At 39.6% G+C, this 18,461-nt stretch overlaps 1 protein-coding gene and 1 non-coding gene across 5 annotated transcripts in view; both read left to right on the top strand.

The window, feature by feature from the left end:
* FOXJ3 (forkhead box J3) overlaps nt 1-18,461 on the top strand; it is a 133,316-nt gene that overhangs the window by 87,929 nt on the left and 26,926 nt on the right. For 2 of the 4 annotated variants that reach the window (XM_056123079.1, XM_056123078.1), the window contains exon 6: nt 9,577-9,678. The exons of the other annotated variants lie outside the window; for them this stretch is intronic. In XM_056123079.1, the coding sequence (XP_055979054.1) occupies nt 9,577-9,678 (102 nt within the window). The remainder of the gene's footprint in view (nt 1-9,576; nt 9,679-18,461) is intronic. 4 annotated transcript variants of the gene reach the window in all.
* LOC130032206 (small nucleolar RNA SNORA62/SNORA6 family) lies at nt 10,223-10,376 on the top strand. Its single transcript, XR_008793761.1, has one exon. It is a non-coding gene; the product is annotated as a small nucleolar RNA SNORA62/SNORA6 family (small nucleolar RNA).

The raw sequence follows: 18,461 nt of genomic DNA, 5'->3' as shown, positions 1-18,461 counted from the left end.
TAAAAGAGAATCTCCCACATAGAACTTTAATACATTCGTATTTGCTTACACTGGTATGATTATGAATAGTTTGTAGTAAATTAGGATAAGCAAGAATAACTAAAGTGACTCAAAATAGTATTATGTTACTGGACCCCTTTTATATGATCCTGGTGTATAGGTATATTAAATAAGTATAAATCCTGTCTGGTTATGTAACTCATTAGTAGAACTCCTGCCTTGTATGTGTGGGGCTCTGAGTTTGATGCTGGCACTTCAAAAACAAACAACCTCCTCCCCCCCCCGCCCAGAAAAAAATTTACAGGTGTATAAATCAAACTTTTCCTGATAATAAATCAAAGTAAATTTATCTTAAAACAGATTTGTAATTTTTTTTTAGATGTGCATATCGAACACAGTAACAACAAAGTCTCCAATGGAGACGTTACTGGGCCCGCTCGAGCAAATCGACGATCAATGGGAGGGCCTTTACCTTTACCTTTACCTTTTAGATGTGCACTCCCTCACCACACACACACACACAACACACACACACTTTTATGTGCTCAAGAAGGAGAAATTACTGTGACTGTCTTGGAAGGCTTCATAGATTATATGACATGGCTTTAAGGTGAAGATAGGCAGGATACATTAGGGAATATAGTCATAAGCATAGCTAGCTTCCTTCCTTCCTCTTTTCCTCCCTCCTTCCCTTTCTCTCTCCCTCCCAAGCCCAATTAGCATAGTTTGATTGACTACTGAAAGTTAGGCACGAGTAGACACTGTTCTAGGTGCTAGTGAAATAACAGTGAACATAATATATGTACTCTATTCTTTTTTTAAAAAAAATTTTATTAGTGAATCATTGTGAGGTACAGTTTCAGATTTACATGTTTTCGTGCTTGTGTTTCAGTCTTATAATGCTCAAGTACCCATCCCTACACTAGTGCCCACCACCAGTGCCCATCCCAGCATCCTCCCCCCCCCCCGCCCACCACACACACACACACACACACACACACACACACACACACACACACACACACACACTCCGCCTCTGCGGCAGGGAATTCTCTTTCGTTCTCTCTCTCCCTTTGGGTGTTGTGGTTTGCAATAGAGGTATAGATGTTCTCTATTCTTAAGGCGCTTATATTCTGTGGGGCCATGAGTTAAGTAAGTAAGTTAAGTTCTTGCTTGCTTTTGACTGGCTCCTGCTTGATCCTTGGGACCACATGGTCTCCTGAACATTACTGGAAGAGACCCCCGAGCACAGAGCCAGGAGAGGCCCCCAGGCACATCTAGGTATGGCCCAAATTCCTTCTGCCCCACTGCTCCAAAATTTCTGTGCCAGTGGAGAGATGAGAGAATGGGATAGGGAGATGTGAGATCTTAATCAGAAGTAAGGTATAGGGGTAGGGCGCATCAGGGCTTCGGAAGAGGACGTACTTGCTCATTTTGTTGTAAGTTTTTCCTCTTTCAAGTTAATTTGCATTAATCATGCCATACTTAAATGGGGAAGATAAATGATAAAGTAGCATGACAGTATAGTCATAATATTACTCATATAATTAAAAGTTTCCTATTTGTTCTCAGACTAGCATTTGGAAGATAAATTTGTGGTGACTGTAAAAGAACTGTGGGACCATATAGTTGGGAGGCATAATTTAGGAATCAAGAACCGTTGATGAAATATTGTTTCATTGGAGTTAGAGGAACAAAAATGAAACAAGTTAGAGTCACTGGCAAAGTGAAATAGTGAGGGGAGCTTAGTTGTGGAAGACTGATACCCCAAATTTTAAGATAAATACTGGTTAGTATGTAGGACAATAATTTAAATACTTATTTTCATTATTTATATTTTCTTACACCTTAAATTTTTATTTTTTTAACACTTTATTTTAGCACCATGGTTTACAAAGTTATTCATCGTACAGTTGTTACCAGCTTTTGATGTTCAACACTAATCCCACCACCTGTGAGACTTTCCATCCACTATTTCCCATTTTTCCAATCACCCTCCTTCCCCCCCCCCCCCCCCAAGACTGCACCCTTGGCAGACACACAGTAATTTGTTTTATACTGTTTGGTACAATCAGATAGCTAAATAAATTAACAAAAATTCTTCAGTAAAAGAAAATCGGTGAAATTGTATCTTACCATGGGGTTAAGTCTATGAGGATTTACTAAGTTGTTCTTCGCTAGTTGAGCCTTCTGTTATTGTTTTTATTTGTGAAGTTAACTTATTTCTTACTTTCTCATCTAATTTGGTGTGCTCCTGCTGGAATTTCAGTATTGTGGAATTTGGAGGTGGTGCACAGCCATATATGTGGCCCCGGTCCAGAAACGATCTGTACAGCTGGGCCTGCAGAGATTCTTAGTATGAAGTTGCACCCTTGTTATGACAGCAGGAATGGAGTCTGGGTGTGGCTGCCAGGGCTTCAGCAGGGCAGGGACTCGGCCTGCCCCCCTTCCAAGAGCACACCAGAGTTTTCAGCCTGGAGGCTGGTGTGACCATGAATTTCAGTTGCTTGTCTTGCCTCTCATTGGATGGAGACTTAGTTCATGAATCTGAAGAGCAGAGCCAGTGGGTGACACGGTGGATAGGCTGTGGGAGGTGGGCCAAATTTTTTATTTTTAAGTTTGGCCTTGTCTAGTTCACTACAACCAAAAGATATGTTGTTTATTAGGGAGAAGTGCCTTATCCACCAAAAACTGCTTAGGGAAGGGTTTTGTTTGTATTTTTTTAAAAGAAAAATTGGCTGGATAGTCTGGCAAGTGGTTCTATTATTCTAGGTGAATTTTCAAGAAATAGAAGAGGGATGTTGACATGCCTATTGATGCTTGACTCTGTAGTATGGTCCTGATATTTATTAAAAAAAAAAAGAATTGGGGGTGGGGGTGTTTGGAGGCTGCACCTGTTAGTGTGTGGGACTTTTGGCTGTGTGCTCAGGGATCACTCTTGGTAGGGTTGGGGGACCATATGGGGTGCCATGGTTCAAACTTGGGCTGACCACGTGCAAAGCCAGGGCCTTACACCTTGTACTACCTCTCTAGCATCACCCGTTCTGGCCATGTAATTTTGTAATTTGATACTTGGCCTAGTGGGTAGTACTTGGGCTTATTAGTATTGCTCGGAAGTCTCTAGGGCCATACTTGGCAGTACTCATGATACTAGGGATCAGATTCAGGACCTGGAACATTCTAGGCATGTGCTTTGTCATTTGATTTATATTTCTGGTCCCTGAGCTATACATTTTAAAATTTACCTTTCCAATTTCTGCTAAGTAATGAACGTTTTACTTGTATCCTGTAATGTTTATAGTATTTCCTTCACTAGCTGTCTTAAAGTCATGGGTTTTCTGTAAAAACAATTACATCATCTTCAAATTGAGGCAAGTTTCCCCATCCCTGTCCTCATTCCATTGCCTTCTGCCCTTAAGCAGTGAGTAGAATCTCTAGTTTGATTGTTGGATGGAACTGGAAGTATTGTAACACTGTAGCACTGTCCTCCCGTTGTTCATCCATTTGCTCCAGAGGGCACCAGTAACATCTCACAACGAATTGTGAGACTTGTTGTTACTGTTTTTGGCATATCATACTCCCGAGTAGCTTGCCAGGCTTTGCCTTGCGGGCGCAATACTCTCTGTAGCTTGCTGGGTAGGTGAGAAATATTGCCGTATTTCCATTCTTGGAAGGAGGGTTGTATTCGATTTTTTTTTTCCCCTTGTATTCGATTTTTATTGCTCAGTAGGACCATGCAGATAGGGTTTTGTAGGGGCCTTCTCAGATTGAGAAAGTTGTGCACTTTGTGGGTGCATAATTTCATTAAAATCATTTCTTGCATCCATAAAGTGCTTATATTACTTCTCTTTATTCTGTTAGCATGCTGATTTACATTAATTGCATTTTGTTTTTGTTTTCTGATTCTTGGGCCACACCCTGCGCTCAGGAATCATTCCTGGCAGTGCTCCGGGGGACCAAATGGGATGTAGGGATTGAATCCAGGTCAGCCTCCTACGATGCAAGTGCCTCCTTACCCAAAGGAGTACCACTTCTCCGGCCCCAAACATTGAGTGCCTTTTGAATGTTAAATCTTGTAGTCCTTAAATAAAATCTGTAAGTCATTATAAAAAATGTTTGGATTTTGGGCCAAACCTGATAGTTGACTCTATGGAGCCTACTGCTGGTTCTGTGCTCAGGGAGCACTGAGAGCTCAAGGACCATAAGTGATGCTGGAGACCAGACTGGGGCCAGCCTCCTCTGGGAAGCAGGTGTCTTAACCTCCGTACTATCTTTCTAGTCCCAGTTATAGCATATCAACTTTAAAAAAAAAGTATATTATTAGATTCATTTTGCCTAATATTTTGTTAAGGAACTTTATCCATTCATAAGGTTATGGATTTTTAATTTTTCTTTGCAATGTTTGTTGAGTTTTAGTATTAGGGCTATATGTAAAGTAAAGTAAAGTAAAGTAAAGGCTCTCCCGTTGGTCATCGATTTGCTCGAGCGGGCCCAGTAACGTCTCCATTGGAGACTTTGTTGTTACTGTGTCTGGCATATCGAATACTCTCGGTAGCTTGCCGGGCTCTCCGAGAGGGGCAGAGGAATCGAACTCAGGTCGGCCATGTTGGCTGCATGCAAGGCAAACGCCTTACCCGCTGTGCTATCAGCGGTAGGGCGTTCGCCTTACAAGCGGCCAACATGGCCGACCCGAGGGCTATATGTACTGACTTTATAATCCAGTTGATCAGTTGTTCCTTTCTTTTCTGAATACGTTCCTGTAGATTGATATGTCTTCCCTGAAAAAAATTTGTAATGAAACCATCTGGGACTTTTTTTTTTTGGGTGAATGAAAGTTTTTGGTACTATTCAAATTTTCTCCCTTTATACCAGTTTTTATAAATTCTATTCCTTAAGGGGTTTTATTTTCATATAAGTGGTTGAATTTGTCGCTCCAAAGTGATATGTAATATTCTCATTTTAATATTTATTGACTGTACTAATTATTCCTTTGATTCATGATATTGGTGATGTATGTTCTTTCCTTTGTTATTTTAAGTGGTTGTCAATTAGTTTTTTCAAAAAACCAGGTCTGTCTTAATTTTTTTTCTTGTCTTTTCTGATCCCAGAAATCTTATAATGTGTTAGTTGGTTTTCAATATTTGGTTTTCCAAGATACCATAACTTATATATATCTTACCATTTGTTTCCCTTCCCTTTTGCCGCTGCTCTAGTGGCAGTGAGCAGGGGTCAAACACAATGCTTAGTTGTGTTGTTTGTGCATATGGTTATGGTCACCTACATGGCTGTGGTGTTCACTGATGATCACACTCCTTTTGTTGTGCATGTTGTACATGTACAAGTTTGGTTGTTGTGCTTGCTGGGGGTCACTGTAGTACTCACACATGCTTGCCAGGGGTTGCACTACATCCACAGTGCTCACACGTCTTTTTAGTTTCACCCCATTAGTAAATGTACACTTTTTAGTTATGATGCTTGCGCAGTTAGCCATGGTCGGAAGCTTCCCTACTCTACCAAGTCTACCAAGACTGTGCTTCATACATAGTTCTGGCACTAGGGATCCCCCAGTGCACAGCCTTATGTGTAAGGCAGACTCTTTGCAACTGGGCCATCCTATGGGCATCCTTATCACAACTTTTTTTTTTTAACCATTTTGATCTTTACATATTTGAGACTTGCGCTCTCTATCTCTGTCTCTCTGTTTGTGTGTTTGTGTGTGTGTGTGTGTGTGTGTGTGTGTGTGTGTGTGTGTATCTTGGTGAAAATCTATGTGAATTCAGAAAAAGAATGTTATTCTAAGGTTGTTTCCTCTATTTTGTTTGTTAGTTTTGGGACCACACCTGGTGGTGCTCAGGGTTTACTCCTGGTTCTGTGCTCAGGTATCACTCTTGGCAGTGCTTGGGTCCATATGGGATGCGGGGGATTGAACTCTGCTCAGCCATGTTTAAGATAAGAACCTTACCTACTGTACTATCTCTCCAGCCCCAGTTTCCATTTGTAAATTTTTAAAAAATTTTATATCTCCACTGCCATTTCTTTTATGCTTTTATTCCAGTGATTTTTTTTTGTTCTTACATCACTGAGTATAATTATAATAGCTACTTTATTTTTTGACAATAAATGAGTTTTTTTCCAGTTATAAAGTAAAACTGATCCAAGAACAAAGCACTCAGTCATAAACACAGTAACTTTCAAGGAAGATAATACTTGTGGAAGAGTTGGTGGAAGGTTTCTAAGACTTGATCATATTCTAAATTTAAAAAAATTTTTTTTTTTAATTTTATTAGTGAAACACCATGAGGTACAGTTATAGACTTACAGTTTTTTGTGCTTGGGGTTCAGTTATACAATGATCAAATACCCATCCCTCCACCAGTGCCCATTCTCCACCACCAATGATCCCAGTATCCCTCCCATCCCCCCATCTCCCCCATCCTACCCTGCCTCTGTGGCAGGGCATTCCCTTTTGTTCTCTCTCTCCTTTTGGGTGCTGTGGTCTGCAAAAGAGGCATTGAGTGGCAATCATGTTCGGTCTAGAGTCTACTTTCAGCATGCTTCTCCCATCCTGGGAGGATCCTCCCAACACCCTTTATTTGATGCTCCCTTCTCTATCTGAGCTGCCTTTTCCCCTAGCGTGTGCGGCTGGCCTCCAAGCCATGGAGTGAACCTCCTGGTACTTATCTCGGCTATAATAGCTACTTTAAAAAGCCTTGTCTTACCATTCTATTGTCTCAGTCTTGTTGGGGTAGATACCTACAGAAAGGCTTTTCTCTTGAGAGTAGTTTACATTTTTCTGTGTGTGTGTGTGTTTTTTAAATTAGTGAAACACCATGAGGTACAGTTGTAGACTTAAAATTTTTTGTGCTTGGGTTTCAGTATTACAATGATTGAGTACCCATCCCTCCACCAGTGCCCATTCTCCACCTCTTCTGTTATTTTTGTGTCAGGACATTGTGAATGCTTTAGAGACTCTGGATTTGTTAAAAAAAATTTGTGAAATATTGACATTTTTTATTATAGATAATAGGTGAGCATGTTAAAACTCAATTTATGTAAGTTCTTTCCTTCATGGGCAGTGAGTGGTTCCTATTTCAGTCAAAATTTTTGTTTTGTTTTATGGCCACACCTGGTGGTGCTCAGGGCTTGCTCCTGGCTCTGGCCTCAGGGATCACTTCTGCTGGGGTTTGGATGATCTTTATGGGGTGTTGGGAATCCCTCAACTCAGGTCAGCCATGTACAAGACAAGTGCCTTACCTGCTGTACTATTACTCTGGCCCCTCAGTTAGCTTCTTTAAGCCTTTGCTTTATTCTAATACGGATGTGCACCGTTGTGGGGTCAGCCTGATGCATTAGTTATGTTTCACATACAGAATTAGTAGTTCTTCTTTTACTTCCCTTGTGGAATTACCTTCTCTCTCCAGCTACTAGCTGTTTACCCCATCTCTTTTCCTTGGTATCCTCTAACAAATTCAGCTGTTCACACTGTACATCTACCTTACCTTTTGAATTTCTTTCACTATAATAAAACAGTCAGTTGACGTGCCAGTCTTGCCATAGTTTTTACTTCTGCAGAATTTGCAGCTTTTTTTTCTTTAATCCCTTAGCCTCCCTTTCACATTTATGTTTATGGTCAGCAGAGGTTAATCTGTAGGGATATCACACTACCATAGTGGTAGTGAAAGTGGATCTGGAATGGGTAGGATTTTGATGGGGTAAGTTGTGACCCCAGAAAGGATCTTTCATAATCTAATTGGTGCCACCAGTTACTGGATTTAGTAAAAGAATAAAGGACATTCTTAACATACTTTGATGTATTTAGTAGTATGGTATATGTGTGTGTGTATATACATTTTTTTTTGTAGGTAAACTGATTCTATTATTATCTGACAACAGAGTAATGTGATTAGTAAAACCAGTGGATTTAGACATTCCAAAACTTACTCAGATAACTATTACGGTCAAAACTCAAATTCTGGGTATCCATGTTAGCTCTCTAAACAGTGTGTTTGAACTTATGCTGAGAGCTCCACTTAGGTGGAGCAGAGAAATCACTAGTTTTGATCCCAAGATTATTCAAGTGCCTGTGTCCTCCGCTTCTCTCCACCCCTCCCGTCTGTTTGGTCCATACCTGGTGGTGCTCAGGGATTATTCCTTGCTCTGTACTCAGTAATTACTCCTTATTGGGCTCAGGCAAAAATATGAGGTACCCGGGGGTTTGAACCCAGGTCAGCTATGTACAAGGCAAGCACCTTAATCACTGTTTTATCTCTCTGACCCCTGTTTCTTTTTGAAAAGATGGGGGAATGAGTTCATTATGTTGAACTGATTAGTGTTTTTCTGCTTCCCAGTGTATCAGCAGCTTCAGTGATCTTCTAGTCCTTTTTTTTTTAAGAAAAGACGTTTTTGTTTTTTTAATTAAGGTAACAGTTTACATGCCGATATATGTTTCACACTTCATAAAAATATACTTTAGAGATCATGTTTCTTCTAGTCTTGTCTTCTAGTTTTCCCCTTAAGTATTACCCTCAGCTTTGTGGGTAAACAAAATCACCATCGCTAGATATGTGTCCCTACCTGCAATATAGGAATATATTGGAAATATAAAGGAAATAATATTTATAATAATGAATAACATAATAATTCATTATATAAAATACTAATAAAAATAAAGGAAAAAATAGGTGGAGAACAAGCTCTTTCTTTCAAAGATAATGACCCAAAAATGACGTACATTGCTTTTGCTTACATGCATATTATTGGTTAAACCTTAGTGATAGGGTCCCAGCTAGTTGTTTATACAACTTAGAAAAGGTGGTCTTTCACTGGGGACTCTGAGCTGATGGGTGTAGAGTTCTGTTATTGAAAGGGAGAGGGGGTCTTGGGAGATAACTCAAGGGGTTGGAGTGCATGTTTTTCATGTGAGATCCCCCAAACATTGAACTGGGAGTAGCCCCTGAAAACTGGGTGTGGCCTAGAAAGCAAACATACAAGTAAGAGGAAAAAGAATGTGATATAAATATTTAGGATTTCTGCAAGAAAAGTTTATAATTTTTCCTAACTTATTCCACCATCACTCAAGAGTTGGTAAGGAGTAGTCCTACCAGTGGAGTTGGTGATATGAGATCATTATACTGAAAAGTAGTTTATGCACTTGAAGACATAATACAGGGCTTTAGGCACGAACCCCAAGCGTGGCCAGTTCCGGTTCTATCCCTGGCAGTACATGTGGTTCTGAAGTGCTGCCTAGAGTGAATACTAAGTGCGGAGCCTGGAGTAGTCCCTGAGTACTGCTTATTGTGGTTCCCAAGACAATTAAAATGTAGTACAGAGGGAAGGAGAGATTGCATGTGCCTTACCTGCAAGAAGCCTGGGTTCAATCCTCATTACTCTATGGTCCCCTGAGTACCACCAGGTATAGCCCCAAACCAGAAGAAAATAATATATAATGGAGGAATTTCAATGGTAGATTATTTTTGGAAATAAAATATAAAACCAGATATTTGGAAATTTGATGAAATACCTTTATATATGTTGCTGGATATATAAGCTAATAATTATTTTGTTCTTGTATTTTAGGCCTCAACTCCATATAGCATAGATTCAGATTCTTTGGGAATGGAGTGTATTATTTCGGGAAGTGCCTCTCCAACTCTGGCAATCAACACTGTGACTAACAAAGTAATTGCATCTTTTTAAACATTTTTGAAATGTCATTGAGTAAAACATTTACTGCCTCTTTAAATAGCAGTAGAGTTCTGTGTAGGTGAGTTTAAGGTGATAGAAATTTGGTTATCCCTCACTTCACAGCATAAAAACTGAATCCATGTTTTGGGTTTTACCCAAATTGAAAAAAATATATTCTGCAGAAATTTGAAGATGCTTATTGTTCTGTGTTAATCTAAATTCTTTATTATTTTTATTAGTTTTGGCACCCCACTCAGCTGTGTTCAGGGCTTATACCTGGCTCTGTGCTCAGGGGTCATTCCTGGTGGAAATGAGGGGACCATATGGGATGCTGGGAATCAAACAATGAGTAAGGTCAGCCGTGTGCAAGGCAAGCGCCCTACCCAGTGTACTATGGCTCCAGCCCCTGATCTAAATTCTTGACACTATCATCATCAATTCCTACTGAGAGAATTTCCGATTCAGCATTTTTTGAATTAATTTGTTTCAAGATTATTGATCGCCCATCTAAGAGATTTAAAAAACAAATAACAATTTCCCTGTATATTATTTGAACTTGAAGTTGAGGTCACTGGTTGGTCAATGAACTCTCACATGTAGGTAGTATGCTAAATGAGGGTCAAGTTTTTCGCTAATGTCACAGGGATCTCTGGCCCAGTGAGTGGAGTTTGATAGTAAGTTTTGCTACCCCACTTCCCAGAAGAGTGTCAAATTCCATTTGGTTTGGAATGGTGATCCAACTGTTTCAGGACATTAACTAATCCAGGTGCTAATCTGAGAGGGAGAGAGAATGATTTCATCTTCTTTATCCTTGTGAATATTGCCCAGAAATATGTACTTTTGGGACCAGAGAGAGCGTACAATGAGCAAGGTTTTTGCCTTGTGCCGAGTTCAATCTCTGTCAACCCATAGGTCCCCCAGACATTGCCAGGCATAGCTCCCAAAACAACAATCCTCCAGAAATAAATACTTTTTAAAAAATTGTTCCTAATGGGACCCAGTTTGGTGGGTTTCACTCAGGAATATCTAATACTTTTCCTTTGTGGTAGTTAAAGGAGATAACTGATCCCTAAGCATAGATAATTGTGATAGATAGAAAATAGTTATTCTGGTGCTCTATGGCCAAGTCTTAAGAATCAAAGAACCTGAAGTTTTGGGACACTTGCTTTCAAGTACAGTGCAATAGTATCAGATTAACCCATCTCCCTATCTGTATAACCTCTCTGCTACTGAAAGCAGAAAAAAAAAAAGACGAAATAAATTGCAGAATTGGATATCCAGGAGTTAATAAAACGCAGCAATAAGTGGAAACAGTGAGTTAAGAGTTGCACAGTTTTTTCTTGGGACATTCCCCAATTCTCAGTGGATGGTATAGAAATCAGCAGTATAGATGAGTCACTGAAATAGGGAGATTTTTAAAAAAAAATTGGAGTTTGGAGTGGTAGCACAGCGGTTAGGGCATTTGCCTTGCACGCAGCTGACCAGGTCCGCCCAGGTTCCATTTCTCCGTCCCTCTCGGAGAGCCCGGCAGGCTACCGAAAGTATCTTGCCTATACAGCAGAGCCTGGCAAGCTACCCGTGACGTGTTCGATATGCCAAACACAGTAACAACAAGTCTCACGGTGGAGATGTTACTGGGCCAGCTCGAGCAAATCGATGAACAATGGGAGGAAGTGTATGCTGCAGTGCACTTAATAGATAGGGCTGGAGAAACAAGATCCCAAGGCATAAAAGAAGTGAGTTCAGTTTCTTGGATGCAATATCCACTTTGTGCACTTACTCATTCAACCTGTGTTTATGTGTACTAAGATATAGACAACTTAGGATTTTTCACTAGCCACAATTCTCTCAAAGGAGGGAGACCAAAAGTTGCAGTTCGTGGTCTTCAGAGACCATAGTTAGTATAGTTAGAAATCACCCCAGATATTCAACTTCAGAAAGAGTGATAGCCTGTGAATCAAAGCATACCAGCTTTTTATTAGTTGTTTGCTAATGTTACTCTTTTTACCAAATGAAACCTCTGTTTGCCCAATACTAATTTTATCAATATCCTAGCTGATTATGTTATATTATTTTTGCTAGACCAGAGAGAAAGTCCTAGTACATTTTTTTTTGTTTGTTTGCTTTTTGGGTCACACCTGGCGATGCTCAGGGGTTACTCCTGGCTCATGCACTCAGGAATTACTCCTGACGATGCTCGGGGGGACCATATGGGATGCTGGGAATCGAACCCGGGTCGGCCATGTTGGCTGCGTGCAAGGCAAACGCCCTACCCGCTGTGCTATCGCTCCAGCCCCCAGTCCTAGTACATTTTAGAAGACCAGCATGCAGGTAAATTTTTTCAGCATAATGAAATTAAGGTAGAAGCAATAGCAAAAAAGATAAGAATATTCTTCAAAGTTTGCAAATTAAGCAGTAGCATTTTAAGTTACTATGAACCAAAAAAGAAGCAAAATAGGAATTAGAAAATACTTTTTATTGGTTTGAAACACTCAAAGCCTGTGAGGTAGAGTTGAAAGTATTAGCCTTAAAATGGCATTATTAGAGGATAGCATTAATGAATATAATGATTTAAATATGTAGAAAAAAAAGAATCACATTAACCTGAAGAGGAAATAAAAATTAGAGTCAACAGAATTGAAAGCAAGGGACTGGAGAGATAGCACAGCGGGTAGGGCGTTTGCCTTGCACGCGGCCAACCCAGGTTCAATTCCCAGCATCCCATATGGTCCCCTGAGCACCGCCAGGAGTGACTCCTGAGTGCAGAGCCAGGAGTAACCCCTGTGCATCGCCAGGTGTGACCCAAAAAGCAAAAAAAAAAAAAAAAAAAAATTGAAAGCAAAAGTCAACAAAGAAGATACTGTTCTTTGTAAAGATTATTAATAGATTTAATAAGAAACTATTGTTTCTAGCCAAGGTGGAATAACTTCAGTACTCAGATAGTTGAATAAATTTTTATGAAACATGAAATTTTCAAGTGATTGGGTCATACCAATCTTCAGTGATCCCTGAGCAATTGTCTTTAAAAACCGGACAAGTGCTTCACTGTTCTTAAAGTTTACTGCCTGGAGATTTTCAGCAGCTAGAGATTTGCCTGAGTCGATGTGTTAGAGCGGGGATATTATGGCCTCCAAGGTGGCTCGAGTTCACAGAGCAGCAGCACACGGAAGTGGAGAGAGCTGCGTGCACAGAGAACTCCTGAGATGTGCAGAGGCCCTGTTGGGTCTTCAGCTAGTGCAGCCATCATACGGAGGTAGTTGAGGGTAGAGAAAGAACCACTTGAATCAATTTGGATAATCCGTTGAGACTCTTTTCCAACTAATTATAGTTATTGTTACCACCAGAGCAAAATGCTTTATAATTCACAGACTAGTTGGTACTCAGTGGTAAGATAAAATTAATTCTAGAGTATTTAGAATATCTGTCTGATATATATGTGTCCTAAAAGCATAACCCAGTAGAATCAAGCTATTTTTTACATATATTATCACATTTAATCACTCAGTAAAATATCAGGTATTATTGAGAAAACATTAACATTAGAAAAATATTAGAGTTCCAATATGCACATAAACTAAAGATGTAGGATTTTTTTGTGTGTGCTGCTCCTTTTAGCTCTTTATTTTTATTTATTTAATTTTTATTAGTGAGGCACCATGAGGTACAGTTGTAAACTTACAAATTTTTGTGCTTGGGTTTCAATTAAACAATGATCAAATACCCGGCCCACATCCATGAGAACAAAAGCAACAAACCGGTGCTGGCGCAGATGTGGCGAGAAAGGGACCCTCCTTCACTGCTGGTGGGAATGCCGAGTGATTCAGCCCTTTTGGAAAACAGTCCGGACGATTCTCAAAAAATTAGAAATTGAGCTCCCATTTGACCCAGCAATACCACTCCTGGGAATATATCCCAGAGAATCAAGCTATTTTTAACAAAACTGAAATACTGAAATTTAGGGCCCAGAAAGATCGTACAGCAATTAGGTCACCTGCATTGCACATGGCCAACGCTGGTTTGGTCCTCGGCATCCGGCATGGTCAGTCCCCCAATCCCACCAGAAGTTATCACTGAGCACAGAGGCAGGCAAAAGCCCTCAAGCAAAAGCAAGTTTAATTTTAGATATACAGCATGTCTTTTGGAGGGGGCCACACCTGGCATTGCAGCGTTTTCTCCTGACTCTGTGCTCCTGGAAGTCTTGAGACCATATGTAGTCCTGGATATTGATTTGGGCACCCAAGGTTTTACTGTATGTATCTCTCTGACTTACATGTCCTTTATTAATATCATTTCATTCTGTCTTGTTTTGTTTTAACATTGATGAAGGGGGGAGAAATCATGGCTGGTATTAAACGAAAGCACAATATTCAAAAACCTGCTTTTGTTATATGTTTCTTTGCTTAAGTTGCAAAGAACCTGTATACCTTATTTAATGAAGATTTTAAGTTATCCAGTGACCACACATTACCCTTTTTTAATTACTAAATTTTTGTTATTTCAGTATATAATCAATTCTAATTTATGGTGGCTTAACATAATAAAAAATTCTTGATCATGTTAAAGTGATAGGAATTCAGTGGAAGTCATACTTTTTGTGGACTTTTTGGTAGGATGTTCAAACACAAAATACATTATCTAAAAAATAGTCACAACATAGTTTATTATAGAGGTTTCCAAACTTATTTGGCCAACCATCCCTTTTCCAGGAAAAAAAATTACTCAGTGCGCCTTTGAAAATGAACCTTCTCTAAGTAAACAGAAAACACCCTGGAATTGTACCTGAGGCTACTACTGGTAGCTCTCCCCTCGCCTGCTGAATCCTTCCAGTGTACCCCTGCTTGGAGGTGATGTCATCTACTTTGGGAAACACTTGCTGAATAGTGTTGATAGTTTGCCCTCGTGATTGCATAACTGAGAGCTTCAACTTACTGCCACTGCCTAGCACCAGGACTTTGTCTTGTGTATTGCCAGCCAGGGATGAATCAAAATTCAAAATTGCCCAACTGTAATGTAATTATTCTGAGCACATTTAAGGGACGCAAGGTGATGTCCAATAGGTTAGCCATATTAAATGCATTTTTCCCCTACATATGCTGCTTTAGTTTATGATGGTTTATTGGGTCATACCTTCATTATACATCAAGGAAGAACACAAGATTGTGCTATCATTAATGTCATCCAATTTCAGAGCATTTTCATGTTTTTCTAAAGGAAAGCACTGTGCTTATTGACATTAATCACTCCTGCCCCCACCCAGGAATCAATCTATTTTCTGGACATTTCATAAAAATGAAATCTTTTCTAGCCTTTTATTTTGGGGTGTGGGGTTACCTCCCAAGCAGTGATCAGGAACCCATTGGACCACTTCTGTGATTCTCAGCCAACCAGGCCAGCAGTTCAGTGCGAGGGCCCTAAGATGTGGTGCTGTTGGGCCCTGCAGTACTGGTGATTTTCCAAGCCATACCAGTGGTGCTTGGGGGGCTCCATGGCTATGCTCGTGATACTTGGGGGAACTCTATGGTGCCGAGGGCTGAGCTGGAGTTCCTCAGGGCATGAGCCTTAACCTTCCGGCCCTGTTTGTGCCCTTTTATGTCAGGATTCGTCAAATTCCATTCATTAGAGGATGTGTCAGTATTTCCTGTAATGTACTATAATGTGTACTATAATGTGTCAGTACTTCCAGTAATTTAATTATGTTTCAGAGTAAATTTCAACATTTGAAGGAATACAGAAATACCCAGCAACCAACAGGGTAACATTCACGTTGCTCTGACTCAAAGGGCTGTTGTGCAAATATGCCAGGGGAAGCCTGGGTTTGATGGAGCAGCTGCATGTTCCCCTTACACCCTCCACCCCATGCCCCAGCCTCAGCTGGGAAATTAGCCCTGGAGTTCCACTGGGTGTGATCCTCCAACCAGAAAACAATGAGAATTAGTGGATTTATCAAGCCTTCATATAAGATCAGTGTTTGACTTTAGAGGTCAGTTATATTTCTGTGTACTAGCCATAATACTATAATGAAGTTTAGAAGTTGAACAATGAACTGAAAAAACAGCTTTTGTGGGGGTGGGGGGAAGCCACATCTGGAGGTGCTCAGTGCTTTATCCAGCCTCTGTGCTCAGGAGATCACTTCTGGCAGGGCTTGGGGGTACCACTTGGGGTGCTAGAGATCAAACCTGGGCTTGATTTGATCGTTGGTGTGCAAGGTATGTGCCGTACCCACTGTACTCCAGGTTAGATTAGCACAACATGAAACTATGAACCAGGTTAGATTAGCACAACGTAAAACATAACATTATGAAACTATGAAAAAATTTGAGAAAAAATAAAGATATAAATAAATGGACATGTATTCTCAATAATTGCAAGTTAATTTTTCCGTAAATTGATATTTAATGTGACCCACCCAACCAAATAATTGCAGGGTACAATAGGATATGGAAAGGAGTAATAAAAGTGACTAGCTAGTTTTAAAATAAATATATATGTGGAGATAGAGAGTTTAAAAGATGTGAATCAGATGTCAAATAGTATTAGAGAAAAATACTATAATGAAAAAGAAAACTGTATACTTTTAAATATCTACTAGAATTCTAATAATTAAATGTGTAATGTTGGCATAAAAATAGACTTATGAAACGAAATTCAGTGATAATTAAACTGTGCTTAATAAATGGGAAAGTTCAAATTTTCTTGTATAGAAGTTAACTCTAGGCTGGGAAAATAGCTCAAAGAACTAGAGCTCATTCTTTGCTTTCCATGCTGGGTTCTATCCTGTTACTGCCTGGTCCCTAAGCACCTAGTCAAGACTGTTACCCAAGCACTACTAGACGTGTCCGAAAGCAGAAAAACAATTCCAGACTAATTTGAGACATAGAAATAAATGATAACAGTTCTTTTTCAGAAGGGAAGGGTGCCTCTTAAGGGAGCCTGAGTGTCTGCTCTTGGCCATAGCCTGCTGCAGTGGGCTAATGATTTAGTGCTTTGACGTGGTGATATGGTACCTGGAATTGAATGCAGGGGTTCTCTGATGCATTGCATAAACTCCAGCCCATGGAGCTATCTCCCCACCTCTAAAACAAAATGTTTAATTGAATAAAAAGAATAAAGAGAATTTCTTAAAAAGGAACAAAGTAACAACTAAGAATAGATATTAATGCAATAGAAAGGAAGCTTTTGTGTGATCATTTAGCAAATTTCCTGCAGAAGGACTTAAAGATATATTGTATGATTCCATTTATAATTAGCACAAAAATAAGAAATGAATCCAAAATTTGCATATGGTTACTTGGTACAGGGGATAGGACTGAATAATGACTAGCTAGTGAATGATGGTTGCAAGAGGACCTTCTAGATGCTGCAGTGTATATTGGTTCTGGACTCCTGGCTAACCTAGATCCTTTATGGTTTAATGAGAATAAAACTTGATTTATTATTTGCCATTTATATTTGTTTGCTGATCTGACAAAAAGGAACATAAATATTAGCACAGGTTAAGGCAATGACACCTAACTACTAGTAGTCATTGGATTCATTACTGCCATCTACCCTTTAGATTAAATATGTAAGATGCTAGTCATAAGAATATTAAGTATAGAAATAAAATGATATTGTGATGTTTGAGTACAGACCTTTTCAATACTTTTTTGGAGGGGTGGCATTTTAAGCTACACCCACTGGTGCTGGAGAGTCATCCCTTCCCACTGCCACTTCTTGTGGAATTTGAGACCGTGCTGTGCTGGGATCAAACGAGGGTCGGCTTCATATAACTCCTGTACTCTCTCTCTGAACCCAGGCCTTTTACATATTCCGTATAATAAATGAGAAGTATGTGTATAACTTTATACTAAATACCAAAGTTGGTCTTCCAAGAAAGCATGTATGTGATTCTTTGAATTGGATGTTTAAATAATTGTTTTATTAGTGGATCATTGTTTTTACTTAAAGGAACAGTTGATTAATTGTTTAGATTTGGGAATTTGGCAATTATTTTCTTGAAAATAATCATGGTGAGGGACCAGCCTGGGATTCATGCCTGTGGAGGTCCTGAGTTTGATTCCTGACAGCAGATGGTTCCCTGAGCATCACTGGAATGGTCCAGGTGATCTTCAGCGAAATTGCTGAACCCCAGCAATATACCAGACTGAGTATTGCTGGGACTGGCCTTGGGACTCAACTGAACACTGCTTGTGTTGTCACGCCCACCTCCCCCAAACAAACAAGAAAAATAGGAAAAGAACAAGTGAGTCTGTCATCTCAAGGGTAGCAGTTGACACTGTTGCTTGCCATTGATAAAATTTAAGCAAAAAAAATAGGTTCTGGAAAACATCCATTACAGTGATTCTGAGAGGATCTAATAGTCTAAGGAGATAATGGTGTAGACAAGTATGATATGTTCATTTTAAATCTCATAAAATTTATCAGTATTTGGAAACTATCCATAATTTCATGAACCAATATTTTTCATACTATAATTTGTTTCAAAACTCATTTGTGGAATGGCTGGAGAAATAATACAAGGGCCAAAGTGCTTGCCTTGCATGTAGCCCATCTGGGTTCAATCCTTGGCACCACTTGGTCTCTACTTTGATGTGAGTGGTAATCACATGGATATGTTCCTTTTGTTACAAACTATTTAATGGTGTACTTTCTATGTTTTCACTGAAATGCTTATTATCCTTCCAAATGAATTAAATAGAAGGAAGCACTTGTCCAGTATGATGGAATAGTATTTCTGACCTGAGTAATAGATAACTGATCAAGGACAGAAGGAGATA

The sequence above is a fragment of the Sorex fumeus genome, unplaced genomic scaffold (genome assembly GCF_029834395.1).
Source record: "Sorex fumeus unplaced genomic scaffold, SorFum_2.1 ptg000047l, whole genome shotgun sequence".
NCBI lineage: Eukaryota > Metazoa > Chordata > Mammalia > Eulipotyphla > Soricidae > Sorex > Sorex fumeus.
Note: the sequence above shows the minus strand (reverse complement) of the source record. Positions and strands in the feature narration are given on the sequence as shown.